At 42.0% G+C, this 20,117-nt stretch overlaps 1 protein-coding gene across 1 annotated transcript in view; it reads right to left on the reverse strand.

Annotated features, from left to right (window-relative positions):
• Window positions 1–8,017: 8,017 nt before the first annotated feature.
• Window positions 8,018–20,117, reverse strand: part of SPECC1 (sperm antigen with calponin homology and coiled-coil domains 1) — a 160,450-nt gene continuing 148,350 nt past the window's right edge. Inside the window, exons 13-14 of the mRNA XM_025044345.1 lie at window positions 18,423–18,482; window positions 8,018–11,565 (exon numbers count right to left, since the gene is read on the reverse strand). Coding sequence (XP_024900113.1) covers window positions 11,476–11,565; window positions 18,423–18,482 — 150 coding nt within the window. The 3' untranslated portion in view covers window positions 8,018–11,475. The remainder of the gene's footprint in view (window positions 11,566–18,422; window positions 18,483–20,117) is intronic.

Genomic DNA, 20,117 nt, shown 5'->3' on the forward strand with positions numbered 1-20,117 from the left:
GATCTTCCAGCTTCTAGTTTTGTGGTAGGAGAACTTCATTTTCAAAGGAGATGATGGCGATGACTAGGGGCAACATCTCTCAAAGCCACTCATCACAGCCCTCCTCTATAAGCTCAGGAGGTTCTTCCCTATCTACTTCTTCCAGCAGCCAGCTGCCTCAAACACTCTGCTGTTCACACTGACCTTCCTGCCATGTCCCAGCACACATGCACACACACAGATATGCACATGCATGCACGCACACGTCCACACATACATGTACACACACATCGGCCCTGCCCTCCATCCCAGCACAACCCCATCACATCTCTGCTGTTACAGGACAAGCTAGAACCTACAAGTTGAGGAAAAACTGCCTGTTGATTTCAATTACAAACAAGACCTAGAAGATGCTCAGAGCCAGTCAGATCCATATTTACCAAATCCCCAGGCTCCATTTGTCTGCTCTCTGCTGGGAAACAGGTTTCCATGGTCTATAGACTGAAGCAAGGAGAAAATCCTCCATGGCCTGGGGACGTGGACAATGAATTTCATGTGGGTTCCTGGGTGACTCAACCCGGGAAGACTGAAAGGCCAGCAAACGATCCTGGAATCCAATCTTGGTTTCCTATATTGCCATGTACAAACAATTCCAGACAGAGAACCTTTCCAGAAACACGTTGAAAGGGAGTCTGAGAAGGCCAGTTACCACCATGCTACCTGATTTTCTGTTCCTGGATGTCTGCAGTTACGCAATTTGTGATTCACCATTTTGGCTTGTTACAGTGCTTCTCCATCTAGGCTCACATCCCCTGAGGGGTCCAGTGTGCCTGTGGGTTCTCAACACCATAGGACATATCTCTGTGATGATATGATGTACCTTCGTGGCCTGTCAGTCTTACTCAAAGATCTTTTATGGGGGGTTAGGGAAAAAGTCACCATTTTGATATTAAACTACCACTGATATGTTATGAAGAGAATATAGAATTCTAAACATTTTTAAGACTTCAAATAAAACTTTTAATTCTTAAAAATAAAAGACCTCGAAAAAGTCTTGTAGTGCACCCCTGAGGTGCCATTTGGGTGCATTGGTCTAGGAGAAAAGCCTAAAACTCTGGCTTTAAGGATTTCAAACTCAGGCTAATTGAAAATACACTGTAATACAGCCACTCTTGTCTAGACAAATTCACTTGATTCTTTCATGAAGAAAGGTGTATACAATAGGTGTCTGGAGAAAGTGGGCCTTTCCCTTCCTGTCCCTCCAACTGGCTGCCAACTAGCCTCCTCTTGTCCCCACACCCCACAGACCTCCCTTCCCTTCTCATCCCCACCACCTCCACTGCAACACCTGCTGGCCACTACTGACCTGGAGACTTTCAGCCCTTCCAAATGGGCTCCCAGGCACTCGTTTCATGCTGAAAACGTGGAGCCAGGACATAGCAGCAGACCAAAGAGACATGTCCCTGCCCTGGGACAGCCTGTTGTCTATGCGAGGGTGGGGACAGACTTTAAACCCAAATAGCTGAATAGTTACATGTCTGGCAGTGACCCTGGAGGAAAAGTGAAGGCTGCATTGAGAGGTTATTTCAGAGAAACACAATTTCATTGGGGTGGGGGGAATCACCTGACTCTACAGGCGAGCAAGAGTCAGGTAGGTGGAGGGTGAAGGCAGAAGTGACTCAATTGACTGTGGTGGGATTAGAAGGCCTTCAAAGGTGAAGGCTTTGGCTGGACAATTAAGGTAAAAAACCCAAATTGACTCTGCTGTGGCTGTATGGTGGCACTGTGGCTGTATGGTGGGATGTTGTTTTCCTTCCTGAGGAGGAGAGGCCGAGAAAGCCTTGTTGCACTGAAATACAGGTATTCCTAGCTGTGGTCAAGCCTAGCTTGGCACCTGCATTAGCCACTGGGGAACAGAGAAGAAAATAATCTTCCCACTGAAGCTTGGGAAAGGACATAACTTTCCCACTGGATACCAGTGGTGGACGAGGGCCCTATTGGGTTTGGCTAACTCAGAGTTTCTAACTTGATTCGGTGGAGAGCCTCCAGCCAGCTCCAGGCCCTCCCTTCCCTGAGGTCTCAGCACTGCCAGGACCTCAGGCTGCCCATGGCCACACCTGCAGCCACCTGTCTGCCCCGAGGCTTAGAGGGCTGCAGGACCAAACAAATAAAAATGGAGGGCAGCCAGTAAAATTTGAATTTCAGATAAACAAATAACTTTTTAATAAGTATGTCCTAAATATTGCAGCAGATGTACTTATGCTAAAAAGTTGTCCATTGTTGATCTGAAATTCAAATTTCACTGTACATCCTGTATTTTACCTAGTGACCCTACTCGGCCTACAAACCAGGCTGTCCAGGCCCTTCATCAGGAGACTGGCAGAAGAAATTCTTTTGAAAGCCATGCAGCCCCTTGATGCCCCAGGCCTCACATCCCTCTGGGAGAGGTCATAGAATGTGCTGTGCAAGGCTCAAACTTGGTATCCCCACCTGAAGAAAGGTTTATGTGAAGACTTTTAAGGGGCCTAAAGTGGCAGAAGAAACAGGCCCAGAGAGGAGATTGATGAGGAGGACACCCAGGGGAGTGGAGGCATGGGCCAGTGCAGGAGGTGGCTCAGCAAGGGGAGATGCGGACTGCCTGGAGAATGGATAATGTGGGGGGACCACGGAGAGGTAGAGCTGGCTTAGGGCTGAGGACTGACCACTAGCCTGTACAATGAAGGTGCTGGGAACCCAAGTGGAGGCGGCAAAGAGGCTGCGGTAGTGGCTCATTTCACATCTCCCCATGAAGCTCTCCCTCCATCTTTCTTGGACTCCAGGACAAGCCACCAGAAAGATCTGAAGAGAGAGGACTTAGGGCACCAGAGCTCGAGAGACAGATGCTGATTGGCAGCCAGGGCCCGTCCATATCCGGAAGTGCTGCCTTCTTTCTAATTCTTGTGGAAAAGAACAAATCCCCAGATAATGGCACCCTGTCAGCACTGGCCTCCGGGGAAGGTCGCCCAGAAAATGGAGACCTCTCTATATATGCAGCAAGCGGGGGCCAGACTGGGCAGGCTGCCCCAGATCCCCTTCCAGCTGTCGTGGGGCTCAGGGATCCCTTATTGGGAAGAGCCATTTCCCACTTGGTGCTTGCATACCACTGACAGGGCGTTTCGCTTCTGCCCACTGTGATGTTTGTTTTAGCCTGGCCAGCAGGCCCAGCAGGACAAAGGGGCCCAGACCACCCATGGGCCCCAGGTAGACCTGGCATCATTACCAGTCGGCCATGTAGGCTGTGGGAAGCAGGACACTTGGTCCCTCTGGGCGCCTCTGAAAGTGACTTCCACTTTCCAGGCATGATGAAGACTCTAGGGCAGGCGTCCTCAACCCCTGCAGGGTCCCCAGTCCCCAAGCTGGGACCCGTACTGATCTGTGGCCTGTTAGAAAATGGGCTGCACAGCAGGAGGTGAGCCAGAAAAGCTTCATCTGTATTTGCAGCAGCTCCCCAGTGCCAGCATCACCTCAGATCATCAGGCATTAGATTCTCACAGGAGCTCTGGTCTCTGGTGCCACAAAGGTTGGGGACCGCTGCTATAGGGGACTTTCCTATGTAGATTAGGTCTATATCTGGCAGGTAACCCTCGGACATGGCTGCTCTTCCTATTACTTGCACTTACTTCCTCCCAGGAAGGCTGCTCCATGGAAACCCTGAAAGGACACATCCCTTAGGAATCTGAAGATGCTGAAAGGTATCATTGTCCCCACTAGGAATGCCTTCTTCTTGAGGGAAATACCGCAGTAACTTTGGCATGTTGTGGCAGATACCAATGATCACCCACTCAGCACCCTCCAGTACTCCAATTTTGTTCAGGTGTGGGGTGCCCTGTGTCAGGGAGGGTGGACCCCCTCCTCTGCCCAAAACAAATCATGATGGATTACCCTGTTTCCCTTTGTGGATGGCTGGGTGGGGAGATGTGACACCATCTTGGCCAATGGGATAGAATCTGAGGGGATTGGAGGTAGGTTCTGGGAAAGGCTTTTGACCTGCCTTTGAGCACAGATTTTCTGAACATAAATCTTGTGACTTTGTTTAGTTTGCCATTAGAAAAAGGAACATATGCACGAACTCATCTTTGGCTAAGATGCATCTGAGGTCTTGACGTGGGAACTTATTGCTAATCTTCGCCAGACAAGAACATTTATTTATTTTTCAAATCAGAAACCACAGCAACTGCATCAAATAGCATTGCCCTGGGGAGGAGCAATACTCTCTAGCACTCTCTTCCTTCCCGTGACAGGTGGCAGATGGTGAAGTATCGATTGGTGGCTAGAAGTGCAGGCTTTGCTGCTTGACTGCTTGGGTTCCAATTCTTGCTTCGCCTTCTCCAAGCTGAGTTATCTTGATCAAATTATTGAATCTTTCTGTGTTTCAGTTTCCTTGCCTGTAAAACAGCCTAATATTTACCTAGTAAATGGTGTCCCTTTGAATCAGGGACTTGCTCAGCCAGCCCCACATTGACACTGGGGTTCCAACTACAGTAGCACGAGGCTCTATCCGTGAAGTCAGGCTTGTGTAGGAGAAACCTGGTTCCATGTCGTAAATTATGCCAGGACATGGCCTGCCCTGTCATCATTGCCTTTGGAGGGAGACAGCTCTAGTCTGCAAGAGGTTTGACTTATTCTTGAGTGGGGTGGCTGTATCACGTGGCACCCCACTTCTGCCGACTGGTCAGGGATAGACACCTGACCAAGGTGGTTAGTGACCTGTGAAATGGTCTGGTATGAAAAACAGTATCCAAACAGGCAGGACGGGGAGGCCCAAAGGCAGGCTAATCTGATTCTTCAACTTGGTAATTATAACTAGGAAATATAGGAATATTCCACTAATTGTTAATGGGAGGACATAGAAAAGATGACTGTGGTAGGTAGAACAATGGCCCCCAAAGATGTCCACACCGTAGTTTCTGGAATCTCTGAATAGGTTAACTTACATAGAAAAAGGGACTCTATAGCTGGAATTAAGGGTATGGGCCTTGCGATGGGGAGAATAGTCTGGTTACCCAGATACGCCCTATCTAATTACATGGGTCTTTAAACCAGAGTATTCTTTCCAGCTGCAGAGAACCATGGGGAGACATGACTACAGACAAATACGAATGGCCAGGGAGATACAATGGTGCTGCTTTGAAGATGAAGGAAAGGAGCCATGAGCCAAGGAAAGAGGGTGACTTCAAGAAGCTGACAAAGTCAATGAAAGGGATTCACTCCTAGAGTCTCCAGAAAGGAATTCAACCCTGCCAACACCTTGATTTTAATGCAATGAGATGAGTGTTGGAATTCTGACCCCAGAATTGTAAGATAATACATTTGTGTTGTTCCAGGCCACTAAGTTTGTGGTCATTTGTTACAGTGTTAACAGGAGAGTAACACAATAGTATAGCACAGGCATTTAAGGATGCAGCTCTAGAGGAAGGATCCCAATCTCAGCATGAGGAGGGGGCACCGAAACAGTGCTCCCTTGGGCCCCAACAAACCTAAGCTTTGAGAGTTGCCTCTTGAAGGAGTTAGGATCTGAAACCAGTGTGGAAGTTGGAAATGTCTTCATCAGTTACTCTTGAAAACTCCTTAAAAAATACCACTTTGAACATGTACAAATTGTCTCTCAAATGAGCCAAACACAATCAAGTTTTCCTCCAGGGATGTGTTGAGTATCAGTTGAAGTAGTTGGTTTGCAGTTAGGAGCCCTATTGTACCCCAAACAAATAAACATAGCCTCAAACACTTAAATCACGTGTTTTGAGTGTGATTTCAGTGTCATAAGACAATGATTGACCCATAGGAACAGAGGCAGTTGGAGGGAATAACACATCCAAGTCCAACCCGTGTCTGCCTCATGCTGGGGCGCAAGATCATCGACTGGAATGGCAGGTGGCAATAGTAGTACTTTTTTTTTTTTCCCTGCAAACATAAGTGGTTGGCTTTGTGAGAGTTAAATGTGAATTTGAAATGCCTCCTCAGGACAGAGTATGGCTCATCTTTCTCTACTACTAGCATCTCTATGCCTGGGACAGCCTGCCTTGGTCTGGTCCTGGCAATTGGAAGAGCCCAGTGAGGTCCTACTGGCTGGAGAAGGTCTGAGACTCTGTCTTGATCCTGCTAGATATTGTCATCTAGGATGAGTTCTCAAAAGATGGCCAAGCCTCCTGAGGTCACATGCAACAGTAAAGGAAAGCTGTGGCTTTCCCATGTTCCATTTTCTGTTTTGCTTCATTTTTCTGATACAAGGATAATGATATGGTTTAAAGACTGGTATAAATAATATCCCAGATGGATAAGTGGGAGGGGTGATAGGCTCCTTGGCCAACCCTGCTAGATGTCCAGGCCAAAAACTTTTATGACTTATTTTTCATAATCTAGAAAAATCTCACTGAGGTTTTGGTAGGGCAGATGAGTTAGGTTAGACTGAACTCATTTGAAGAGTTTGGGAGACTGAGATTCTGCTCAGAAATGTATTGTGTCATTTTACTCACGATGACAGAAAAGTAATGTCAACAAAGCAAGGAAAAATGACGAAGATTGTCAGGCGATCAGGTTTCAAGCTTCTCCCCAGGGATCTTTCTGGGATTTTTACCATCGAGTTAGAAAATGCTGGAAACAACTGTTTACAAGACAGATCTCAGCACTGAGATCAAGCTGGATGCTGAGGCGTCTGTTCCTGAGTTCAGTGGGGAATTCCAAGTTGGAATAAGAGTTCGTGGTAGCCGGATGTTTCCACCAATCAAGCAAAAATGATTTATTCAGCAACAATTACGCAGAAGGTTGAGGCATTGTGAGCAAATAAATATGTAGCTCTGCCTTCAGGGAGTGAAGTGTGTGGCATGAGGATGACAGAAGCATCCATAGTCCTTAGAGAAGGGAGAGCTGGCTGTGTGCCAGGGAAGCATGGGGCAGGCCAAGGCCCATGGCTTGGAATTCCCAATCTTCCGTGGCAGCAGAGCACCACTGACCACAGACCTCATAACAGATGCCATAGTGAGCACTCATTGTGCATCAGGCTCCATTGGGAACCTCCTTCTTGATGCCTGATTCAATACATATGGGCCATAAACATACACATGGCATAAATGTCTGGGGATGTGCTTCATTCACAGAGGGGTCCAGGCCCACGGATCAGGGAACACCATGATAGGCCCCGAACAATAGGAAGCTGTAGAAGGGATCAGTTTGCAAGCGCAGAGACGCTGGCCATTCGCCAAAAGCCTGTGCGTGTGCGTGTACGCATGTGTGTGCACGCGCACAAAACTGGTAACTCCTGAGTGCAGTTCCGTCATCTGACAGCCCACAGAGGAAAGTGAGTAGTGGCCGCTGTCCTGGTTCAGTGTGTGTTAAGCTCTTACCAGAGACTGTGCCACTCTGAGAAGATGGAGAAACTCTTAGTAGAAAAAGACTAGTGATAGTGGAACTTTCCTGGAAGGAGGAAGATTCTAGGATGGGTGGCCTCCTTTCTCCTCTCTTGTGGGAAGGGCTGGTTGCCTGACACCAGTGAATACGGCCTCCAAGTGATACCCGAATAGTCACATCACCCGATGAATCAGCACATACAACATACTGGTGTCAGAAGACACCTACATCCCCTGTCCGTTAAAATTCATGTTAACTCTGCCTCAGTGTGGCATAATCCCCTTCTGCTTAATATCACCTAGCATGTGGCTTCCAGGACCTCAGTTAGCATTCAGTCAAGGTACACACGCAGAATGGGGGAAGCCTGTGGTATGGGTGCTGCCTGTTCCATGCACATCTGCACAGCTCTGCAGCATCCTGAAGGGTAATTTTCTGGAGAGACTGTAGTCACAGCAAGAGGGTTGTGAATGGGAGAAGGCAGTGGAGCTGTCAGAACCCCAGTCCTTTCTGGTAACTTCCAATAATGTCAGCCAACAGTAGCTGCGGTGGGGATCTCAGCCCAATAAGGAATAAGGACATGAAGACGCTGGTTTGAAGTTAGAATGAATGTAAATTGGCACTTTGAGAAAATATTAATAAATGTCACTGGAAAAAATTCATAATCAGACAGAAACAAAATATATTTATTAGAAATATTACATAGTCATACATCATACACTTTCATGTCAATAGTTAAATACAGCTCTGTTGGCACATTAAGTCCTGACAATGCTTGGTACAATCTGGTGTGCTCTGTATACAAATGAGGCTACAGATCTATTAACTGCCTTCAACTAATGTAGTTAAAATTAGTGAGCTACTTATGATGTTATAGCCAAACTCTAACCTGGGTTAGAGAAGTGAAATACCCAGTGAACCTGGGCAACTGATATATTAAAAATACTTTTAAAAAGGTTACTAGGTTACATCTTTTACTGCATGTCCTCAGTAGTTCATCTCAAAATGGCAGTCAAGCTTAGGAACGGGAAGAACTACTGCTGGATTTGGCAAATGGGTTTGTATTTACCCACCTGAGTCCTCTCTCTCCACACTCTTGGTGAAAAGGCTGCCATCCCCTCAATGGGGAAGTGGGAGGGGCGGGGATTGAGAGGATCCCACCAATGTTTCTGTGGGGAAGAGAATACTGCACACATTCATCATTGCCAGCCGGCTAATCACTTTGGGAAGTGTATTTTGTGTAACACCTGCGGCAACTACTTTGGATGGTTTCCATAAAAGCTATAAAACAACAACAGAATGAAGAATGAAAACCAAAGGCTAATGTCGTTTTTGAAGTGAGAAGGGACTAAGACAAGATAAGTATGAATTTGCCTGGTTCCTCAGAACACTAATCCAGTGGGCAAGGGGCCATGGCAGAATCACCAATCAATTAACGTTCAAGTCCACAAAACAACTCACAATGCAGAGAACCACGCACTTTCCTTTATGTCTTTTAAAAACTCCACTCTCCTAGGTCTTGCATTTTACATGTCTTTTATACAAACATAATACATTTAAAAAAATAATCTGCAGAACAACTATATAATCTTAAATGACAGTATTGGCTGAAGGAAGATGGGAAGAAACATGAATATTGTAGCCTCTGAAAACCTCAGGACAGAAAACTGGGATTGATACAATTTGCTGACGCTACCTTGTTCTCTCTATTTTCCATATTCACCTTGTGCTCTGAGTTCTCCAATTAAAAATGAATCTAAAAACCCCACTCAGTGGCCCAGCCTGGGTTGGCACAGCTTCCCCCACAGGCCCTGCGGTGCTAGAGGGCCTGACTTCACACCACCTATTTCTCTGAACAGGACACACTTCCTCTCCATGCATGCCCACTGGCAAAGAAAATGGTGTCGAGGAACTTCCTTGAACTATAAAAATAAATTGCCACATGGCCTTTTTTCCCATGACATTTCTTTCCTTCCTTTTTAACCTGAAGGGAGCAGACTCATTGCATAGAGACTGCTTTACTCAGAGCTCATGCTGAATTATTTACAATAACCACCAAAAGCAGGGCACTGATAATGCTAAACACCCCCTCCAGGTATCCCAAGACCTCAATGCCTCTCCCATACACAACCTTGTAGTAATCCCAGCTTAGACATAACCACCAATAATACCGACCCAACTACCTGGCATATTCCTCTTCCCCACTATAATTGTGAGCAAGGCAGAAGCATAGGAAAAAAATGAAAGTCTATCAGGTATGTCAACAAGACAGATGCAGGAAGCAACACAAATAATAACTTTCATTTGTATATGCTCATCAGGAAGGAGTAAGATGAATTTGTTCAGACTGTGCCTACAACTTCCATTTGAAAACAAAGGGCCGGTTATGAAATTGTCATCATCAAACTGCCCAGAGGGCCTCCCCCCTCTTGCCACACGGCCCGGCAGGCTGATGAAGGCTGCTTTCTCCTCTCAGTGGATCTCAGGAACTTTGACAATACATATCTCCCTGGTCCTGTTCCAGATACTTAGATTCAACTGATGTGTTTTTAACCAGCTCCCCAGAAGATTCTGATCTAGAGCTGCAGAGGAGAACCATAAGCAGGGCAGCAGCGGCAGCCTGAGGAGGAGGATGGATGGGCCTGCTGAATCCAGATGCCTTCTCCACAAAGGTGGCCTGGAAGGAGGAGCTGAGCTCAGCCTCCCAGGAAGGGCTGGGCCCACAGCCCTTAGGCCCCCAGCTGTGAACAAAGGCCCTGAACAGTCATCCAACAGTCAGAGATTTACTTTAAGCAATGTAAGCTGTATTGCAACTCTTGGTAACTTATGGTAAGGATGACGCTTTGTCTGAGGGGCACTAACACGGAGTGCGTATATAAGACTGACTGGCACCGAGAAATTCACCTCAGATTTACCTATGTGACCCATACCCTGTTTGCAATATAATGCACATTTATTTGCCCAACAACACCAACAAAGAGCCACCAGGTGATTACCTACACAGAAAACTTCTGAGGCCACTCCAGGCAGGCTCTGCTGCCACTTACGGCGACGGCAGGATGGTAGAGAAATTGCAGTTTCCTTTGTTCAATTATAAAGAGAGCCATCTCTGCCATCCCTGAGGGCTTCCTTTTGCCATCAAACATTAAAGGCCTGATGAAGTACTAAAAACTATAAAGTCGAAATGTTGTTTAAATTTGCTGTCCCAAGAAATATATGTCTTCAGCCTGTTTCACTGCGCAAACTCCTGAAGACCCTGGCGGGCACAGGCCATTATACATGAGTGGCTTTCTGTCGAGTTCTGAACATGGGACAAATGTGTGGGTGTGAATGGGAGTGTGACTAGATGCAAGGGCAGACAGAGGAGGCAGTTTCTGAGGCTTCACTTTCAGCATGTATGGGACCGGCTGAACACAGGACACCTAGTGTGTGCCCGTGTCCCAGCACGCGGCCGCCTGGGAGAACGCACACTTCCATCCGTAGGCCATTCTACAGGGACAGTGCAGCAGACCACTCCTCTTAATTCTCACATCTTTTATCTTCCATCCACAGAATCAAATGAGTGACAAGTGAGATCTAAAAACTGTAATCAAGTTCTAGGTGTTAAAACTGTTTCCTAGAATGTAAGCATATTTCCCAAAAAAGGCAGAGTTTATGCATTTCCAGCCTGCTTGAAAGGAAATGTTTGTCTTTTGTTGGGTATTTTTTAATTTTTTTGGAAGGGTATGGGGAATAACAAGGGCAAAGTTTTATAAAGGCAAAAGAGGATTTTCAGTAAAAAGATGACTGATTTGGAAGTGCTGTTTATTGTGAATCTCAGTGCAGCTCTAGTGTGAAGTCACACGGTATGACTGGGGTCTCTTGGGTCTGGAAGGAGGGAGGTCCCTGGGGGAGCGAGCTTCTCCCACGTACACTCCAAATATGTCTGGATTCAAGGTGGGTGCATGGTTGAACTCAGCTCTGTTTCTTATTTGCGTGCTGGTCCCCTTGGATTGAATCTTCCTTTGAAATCCAGATGGCCGAGTTGTGGACAGGCGGAACAGAGCCTATGGAAAGTGACCAGGTGCTTCCACAACAAACCGTAGGTGGCAGTGGCTGCTGTTGGGCCCTCAAGGTTTACGTCTCAAAGTACTTGTAGATCTGGGCCACGTACTGCATCACACTCTGCCAGTCAGGCCGGTCTGTGTACAGCATCTCACTGAGCTCCTGCAGGAGAAGGGGAGAGGTCACGGGGGAAACGTCACAGACAGCCCCTTTCCCACAAAGGGGCTAAGATCCAGGTCAAGGCTTGTGTTACTTTGGAACCCCCCACCTACGGCATGGAAGGTGTAGGCAATACTGAGATGGTGTGAATGAGATTAGTTAAAAAAAAGCTTTTTCTTCCTATTTATTCAGGAGATACTATTCTTTTCAAAAAAATATCAGACATGACATCTTACCCTGCTCATCTTTTAATAACGTGACAGCATTAAAAAAAAGTTTTGAAAACAGAAAGTCACTTATAATTTCATTATAATAAAAGGATTTCTACTTCTCTAAGTTACACTTGATTGTACACCTATGTTTTCCCACATATATTTCCATCACGGTAGACATATTGTGTGCTTTGTGCTTTTTTTACTTGATGTTTTTTGTACACAGGTTCCCATACTGTTGCACTGTGCCACTGGCTGTGTCCCTTGGACAGTGGATGCACATTGTCCAAAGGAATGGCCGTTCCATAACTGACATGACCATCTCCTAGTGTTCAACATGGAGTTTGTGTTCACTTCCTCATATTACAGACTTTGCAATGTGTCTATGTGTGGTATCGTTTCCTTCTGTTGAATTAGTGTTTTAGGATACATTCCCAACAGTGGGATGACCACAAAAGCCTTGGACCAATTTAAAATGTGACCATTTGTTTTATCAGAATGGTGTTATCATTCAATGTTTTTGGTATCCTCTTCCCTCAAATTTAGTCGACAACAAGTAAGCAGAAAGTAGAAACCAGGAAGTGCCAGGCAACGAGGCCAGTACCCTATAGAGCTGCACAGCACTCTGCAAAGCTTTCCTGAAATTTGTGCTGCTTAACATATTTAATAATTCACTTGGGGTTGAATTTGAATTCTTTTGTGGTCATAAGGGAACAACAGACAAGGACCATAATATAAAGCCAGAAACAGAAATGTATCAGAAAAATAAAGCCGATCTTATTCAGCACACCTGTTCCTGGGGGGGACGGAACTAGCTGAGGTCTGCAACCAGCCATTTATCTTCTGTTTCAACATCTAAACGTATTTTATTGATTTTGCTCCCTGGTAATACTAAAAAATTATCAGCATATCGTTGGTTCTGGGAAAGGAGGGGAGAAGGATTAAGTGGAACATTCCACACAGCTATTCCTAAAAAAATTCGAAAGAAAAAGTTTTCACAGAATATAAGGATAAAAAGTCTCTTTCTACCTAAAATACTGTAGTCAGGACTGTGCACACAGACTGATGGATGAAAAGCTTAAATTCTTATAATAGGAGGGTTGTTAATATGACAATACAAAAAAGAAGTAATCAAGAATTCAGCATACTATTTAGGAGATGAATGAACTCTGAGAAATTAAGGAACGCCTACACATGCAAGAGAGATGGCAAACTTTATGTGATAGAACAATGTGTCTTTCATCTCAGAGAGGATTCAGAAATGCAATCAATAGTCACCGTTTTACTTAGACGATCTTACATGCCTGAACTTAACAAGAATTAAATAAAAAATGTTTTGGTACATTGTCAACCTGTATTTGAACATGTCTGAAGAAAGAATTTAGTATATTTCAGGAAAAGAGAGCATATGCTGCATTAATATAAGTCTAACAATGCATAACACTGTTTGATTTAGTAGCTAAAAACCTTCCAAAAAAGAAAACGACAGGCCCAGATGATTTCGTTGGTCAATTATACCAAATACTTAAGGAAGAAATAGTACCAATTCTATGCAATCTCTTCCAGGAAGTAGAAGAGGGAGGAACACTTCCTAGTTCATTCTATGAAGTCAGCATTAACCTAATACCAAAACCAGACAAAGACATTACAAGAAAACTGCAGATCAATTTCTCACATTAACACAGACACAAAAAATCCTCAACAAACATTAACAACTTGAATCATGATTAAGTGAGGTTCATCCTAGATATGCAAGGCTGGTTCAACATCCACAAATCAATCAATGTAATTTGTATTAACAGACTAAATAAGAAAAAAACATATGATTATATTAACAGATGCAGAAAAAGCATTACACAAAATTCAACAACCGTTCATGATAAAAACCCTAATCTCCCCGCCCCCACCCCCCAAAATAACTAGGAATAGAAGGGAATTTCTTTTACCTAATATAGGATATATACCAAAACCTAAAAGTTGGCATCATAGTTAATGGTGAGAGACTGAAAATATTTCCCCTAAGATGAGGAAAATAAAAACAAGGCAAGGATGTCCTCTCTCATCTCTCCTATTTAACACAGTACCTGAATTTCTAGTTAGTCAATAAGACAAGAGAAAGAAGACATACAGGTTGGAAAAAAAGAAATAGAACTGTCTTTACTTACTGATGACACGATTGTGTACACAGAAAACTGCGAAGAGTCTACACTAAAACTTCTTGGAACTAATATGCAAGTTTAGCAAGGTTTCAGATACAAAGTCAATATCCAAAAGTCAATTGCTTTCCTGTATACCCAGCAATGAACAACTGGAATTTGTAACAAACAAACAAACAAATCGTTTAAAATGGAAGAAGAAGGAGAAAAGGAAGAAAGAAGATGGTGAAAGAACAGGAGGTGGAGGAGGGGGGAAGAAGAGAATGAAAACAACAACATAAATCTAAGAAATCTGTGCAAGATCTGTACGCAGAAAACTACAAGCCACTGATGAAAGAAATAAAAAATATAAATGATAAAGATGTACTCCATGATTATGGATTGGAAGACTGAGTATTGTTAAATGTCAATTCTTCCCAATCTGATCTATAGCTACAGCACAATCTCGAACAAAATCCCAACAAGCTTTTTTAGTAGACATCGACAAACTGATTCTAAAATTTATCAAGGCAAAGGTATTAGAACAGTTAAAACAATTCTGAAAAGAATAAAGTCGGAAGACTCAATTTTACAATTTATAAAGCTATATTAATCAAGACGTGGTATTGGTCAAGAAACACTTAGGTCATGTTATTTGTATTGTACTACAATAAAAAAAAATTGGAAATAAAAGGGAGAGATAAGCCTTCTTGCCCTTGAGAGCTCCCGGTCTTGGTGAGGGAGGTGGGGGATAAGCCCTGTAATCAGACAAATTCCAACATAACACAGCATGTATTATACAGTATTATGAGTAAGTTGTGCTTTAAGAACCCAGAGGTGGGCTTGGCTGTCCTGGATACAGGACTTCTGAGTGGGTAAGAGCACTGGTGTTGGAGCTGGCCTGCCCGCCTTGATGTCTTGCCTTTGCTACTCATTAGCTGTGTCATTTTTTATTGAACTTCATGTGCCTCAGTGTCCCACCTCTACGGAGCATCTTTATGAAATCACAGGATTTCTGTGAGGGTCCAATTAGTGAATACACAGACAATTCCTGGCACACAGTAAACATGAAAACCAGGTTTTTCATGTGATTAAGCTTGAATTAACTCTATGTAACCTATATAAAGTTTATACTATAGAGCAGGCTAAGGAATCATTTTTGTATCCTCATAAAATCTTGAGTTGTAATCACTTCCCTCCACAGGTGACCTAAAGAACTTAATCTGTGTGCGTCGTACTGTTCTGGTAGACACACTGGCGTACTCAGTAAGTGACACCAGCGCAGACTATATGACCCAGTGTGGGAGTGTCCCCCTCACCAGGATACAAACACATCAACCCTCAGAGGACACATGTTCTGGCTGTTTTTACAGTAATAACAATGATACCACATGCCCTCTCTCACCTACTCTTTCTTTGAGGGGTTGCTTGTATTTGTCACATGGTGGGCTAAAGCTCTACTAGATTGTGGCTGAAGAGGCATGCTTGCTAAAATTTGGAGAACATTGTAGAGCTTTCATTTTTTAAAAATCTCATCCTTGCTAATATTTATGTGTATATATACATATAAATCAATATTTTCCTGACTAATTTAACAATAGAATTTGATCAAAAACTTGGGATTACTTTGGATGCCAATTCTGATTGGATGCTTTTAAAAAGTATCGTGTGTAATTAAATATATTATTTTTCAATTTGCATCAAGATATTGAAAAGGAAGTTTAATAATATAAGAAGTTTCTATTTTGTCGATGGCATAAACTGGTTAAATTGCTCACAAACATTCTTAAATGCTTTTGAGATTAATTATTACATGTGTCAGTAGCTCCTCACAGACATCTATACAAATGAAATTGCTGACTCTGACAACTGGAGTTCAACAAGATGATCTCATTTGTTTCCCAGCTAAAATATATGAGATGAAAATTAGGAAAGAACGTTAAATTAAAAAGAAGCAAATATTAACTGTAACACAACAAAGAAAAATGTATTCTTGTATATAACATAACCCTGTAACAAATTTTCATTGTATCTTTGATTCCTTACATAAATTATCTGTTGTTACTTGTTGTTTAGTATTTCAGAAGAGAAGTTAAATCATGTCCCTGTTACTCCATCCTGGCCAGAGGTGTAAGTTCCTTCATTACTTTTTAAATTCTTATATATACATGATAGGAATATCTGTTTCCTCAAGGTTGAGTAGAATTTGGGCTTACTGGGTTTTGTCTGTGTGTGTGACTACATTTTAAACAATGAATTCAACTTCTTTAATAGTTAAAGTTCTATTTATTTTTGAATAAATTTTGGAAAAATATTTACTTTTAATATTTGAAGAAATGTTTATATTTTAGAAAACTGTCCATTCTATTTTAAACATATTGGCATAACACCATTCATAGTACTGAAATTTCTATGACAGTTGTTCTTCCACTCTTTCATTTCTTAGATTCCCTATATCCTCTGAGGGTTATGAAAATGTGTATCACTGTTATTTCAACTTAAATTTTCCTGATCACTAATGAGATTAAATATCTTAAAATGTTCACTGGCCATTTGTGAGTTGCCTATTTTAGCCTTTGATGATTTTCTATTAGGTTGTCTTTTTTTAATCATTGGTTAGTAGAAATTATTTGTAGATTATCTGTCTTTGCTTTTTCTGCAGTTTTGTTGTGATACATTTAAATGAATATTTTATTTATCCTGTTTGAGATTTATTAAGAATTTGTGGTCTTTTATCATTTTGGAAAAATTGCAGTCACCATTTCTTCAAATATTGTCTCTTCCATTTTTCCCCCCTCTTCTTCTGGAATTCCCAATTGACATGGGACACAGTCATGATTTTATCTTCCATGTCTCTTAAATTCTTAAGCTCTGTGATAAATACTATCAGCTGGTTAACCCAACAGTCATTCCCAACCTCTTTCTCTTTTGCAGGTTTCCTACTAAAGAGGCTGAAAATGTTACATGCTCACTTTCTCAAATTCTCTTGCAGCTGGGGTAACCGTGTAACAGAGTACTGACGATGAGCTGAAAGGCCTCAGGGAAGTCTTTTGATTTCTTTATCGAAGGGAAAAGATGTGAGGCACCTGCTCTGTCTCATCCCCCTTCTTCCTGCCCTGCAGATGGGGGTGATGTCTGGATGTTCGACCACAGAACAAGTAGCCAAATAGGAAAGAAAAAGTCAGTAGATTAAAGATGGTGGAGTATAGAGGAGAGACACTGGGGTTCTTGATTATAACAATGAGCAGTGAACAAATCCTGAAACTACTTCTGGACTTCTATTTAAAAAAATAACATCTTTATGGTTTAAACAACTGTTTAGCTGGGTTTTCCATTTCTTAAAGTTGAATACGCACTAATAAAGCCCCTCTATTATGTTTTCCATTTTTTACTGTTTCCGTCTTATGTTCTGGGTAGTTTCCTTAGATCTATTTTATAGTTCAGTAGTTCTCTCCTCCTCTGCATCTAATCAGTTTTTCAACCCAACTGGTGTTTTTAATTCCGAATTTTCATTTCTAGAAGTTTTATTTGATTCTATTTCTAAATCTATTTTTTTATGTTTCTTCCTTATGATTTCTATTCCTTTTATTTCTTTAATATGTTTAAACATAGTCTTTTGTACTCTCTTTATTACTGTTTTATTATCTTAAGTTCTAGGAGGTATTCCTCTGGTTTGTTGTGTCTGCTGACAAGCTCGAATAGATTACATTTTAAAGTGTTTTGGAATTTTGGCTTGTGAGCATATTTTAAGCAGCCACTGTACTGCTAGCTAAGGAGCTTCCTGCATCAGGTATAGTATAAACTAGGGGCTCTTTGCAGCATAAATTTGGACTCCAAATTTTATCTGGCTGTTTTCTTTTCTTACAGGAGATTTCCTCTTTTTCTTGGCCACAAAACAAATTCTAGGGGGAGACCAAATTTCCTTATCACCCACCTCCCTGGACTGGTAGGTGGAGTTTTTTATTTTCACTAAGAAGAGCAGAATTTTATGAGCCTTGGTTTTGTGCAGGGGTCTCAGTACTAATGCTCTGTTTATAGGAGCTCAGGGCCTTGTCTCTTTGTTCCTGTGCGGGCATTAAATAATACCCATTAGGTACCCATTATTATGAGTCCTCTGTCTCTAACCCCAGACCCATCCCTGGGGATTGTCACAGTCTTGGCTCCTGCCTCACACTTCTGGTTAGTTCCCATTCTTTCTTCAGAGCTCAGCCATGTATTGACATTTTACTCAGAGTTCCAGATGACTTGAATAAGAGTGCTTTAATAATAATTCAGTTCATTGTGCTTCCAGAACTGAAATATATCCACAATGAATCTTAACTGAAAAAACTCTAAATCATATGTAGTCAGACCAACTCAATAATTTTATATTAGAGATCATGAGTAACAAATACTCAGCAAATGGATTTCTATGTTCTGTAACAAATTGTTATGGCATAAAGAAAATGGGATAAAGTTCTTTCTCATATAATTATACTTAAGTATGAAAAGAATACAAAACAGTAATACTTACCAGGCTGGGTTTGATGCCTACACTTTCAGCTGCTTCAAATGCCAACAAGAGATTCCTTTTCTAAGTTAAAAAGACGAAGAGAGGGAATTACCAACTGAAATATATAGCTTTTGTTAGGAAAGGACACCAACTGACACTTCCAAAGAGATAATCTATAAACCACTTAACATTTTAAGTCAAATATGCAAACGATGGTCTCGATTTAAGGCGGCGGGGGGGTGGGGGAGGATTAACAGGTTACAGTTGTCACTAAAAATGACATTATCGACTGACTCCTAACTATCAAAGATAAATATTTGTTAGTTTGGTTATTTTTTACTTTGTCAAGATTTACAAAATACATTTCTGCTGGCTATCAAGCATTGTTTAATCACAGTGCTATAGCAAAAACTTATCAAAGTAATATGTGCACATAATTAAATATAATCAAATGAAAAAACCGTTTCTTTTCCCAATCCTGGCTCCTTAGCAGAACCACTTTCAATTTCTCTCTTTAGTTGTTCTGGTGATTACCTCCATATCGCTGTAATATGCTCACACTGCTGTTTCCTGATCGCTAAAACATTGCCTACTAACTTTACTTATTAATTTCCCCCCAGAATAAGTGAGGACTCAGGTATCATGCACCTCTCTCTTCTCTTCCTTATTGCCATCTGGCTGATTTTAGTTCTTTTATTAGTTATGCTTATGATTTTAAATAATATATCTCCATTTCTTGTTCTATCAATTATGGACAGCAGTTCCTGACTCCATTTTGTATGGTAAGAAAGACGTTCCCCTCACCTTTCCTCCACCTTGTCCATTTTTACTTTTAAATTATTATATTATATTTGCTTCCTTTTCTGTAACCACATTTAAGTCTGCCCTCTCTTGATAGGATGATTCCAAAAACTGAAAACAATTAACAGCATTTACACAGCAGCCTACTACGATTACATTTCCTTCTCTATGGCTCCAGTCATGACGCTGTGCCAATTGAAGGTATTTTCAAAAGGATTTCCCTCTTTGTGACTCAACCATATCACTACTCTATGAAATCCTTCAGCCCTAGAGACCTTCAGAACTTCCTATCAATTCCTGGATAGTGACCTCTGTTCTACTAGAGTACTTTCATAGGTTTGTTCTTAAAGGATGTGGGAGACATATATTTTCTGGAAGCATTCACATATAAAAATTTCTCTTTTGTACCATCACTGTTGGTTAATAATTTGGTTGGACCCAGAAATCCAGGTTGAAAACAATTTTCCTTAGAATTTAAAGGTACTGCTCCACAATCATTTATCTCTAATTTGTTGCTTCTTTTCAGACTCTTTCCGGTTTTTCTGATATTTCTCCATCTGGATGAATTTAAGAATCATTTGGTCATGGCTCTTCCTCTCCATAATTCATTTGAAAGTCATTAGGATTACATCAAAATTTAATTAAGTTGGTAAATTAAGGATAATTGAGAGATGTATTTCTGTACACATTCATGTTTTATGTTCCTCAGTAGAATTTTGTAGTTTTATGTATTTAGATTTTATACATTATTTTATAAATTTTTCTCTTTCCCCATGGCTTCTACCCTTTGTCCTTTTGCCTCCACATCTGGTGCCTGAAGATGAAGGGGATTTGCCCTGACACTGAAGCAAACTCTTTGCTCTAGGTACCAGGTCACAGAAAAACACCAGGACATGGCTATGTACATTTTCTTCT

The sequence above is a fragment of the Pteropus alecto genome, unplaced genomic scaffold (genome assembly GCF_000325575.1).
Source record: "Pteropus alecto unplaced genomic scaffold, ASM32557v1 scaffold52, whole genome shotgun sequence".
NCBI classification, from domain to species: domain Eukaryota; kingdom Metazoa; phylum Chordata; class Mammalia; order Chiroptera; family Pteropodidae; genus Pteropus; species Pteropus alecto.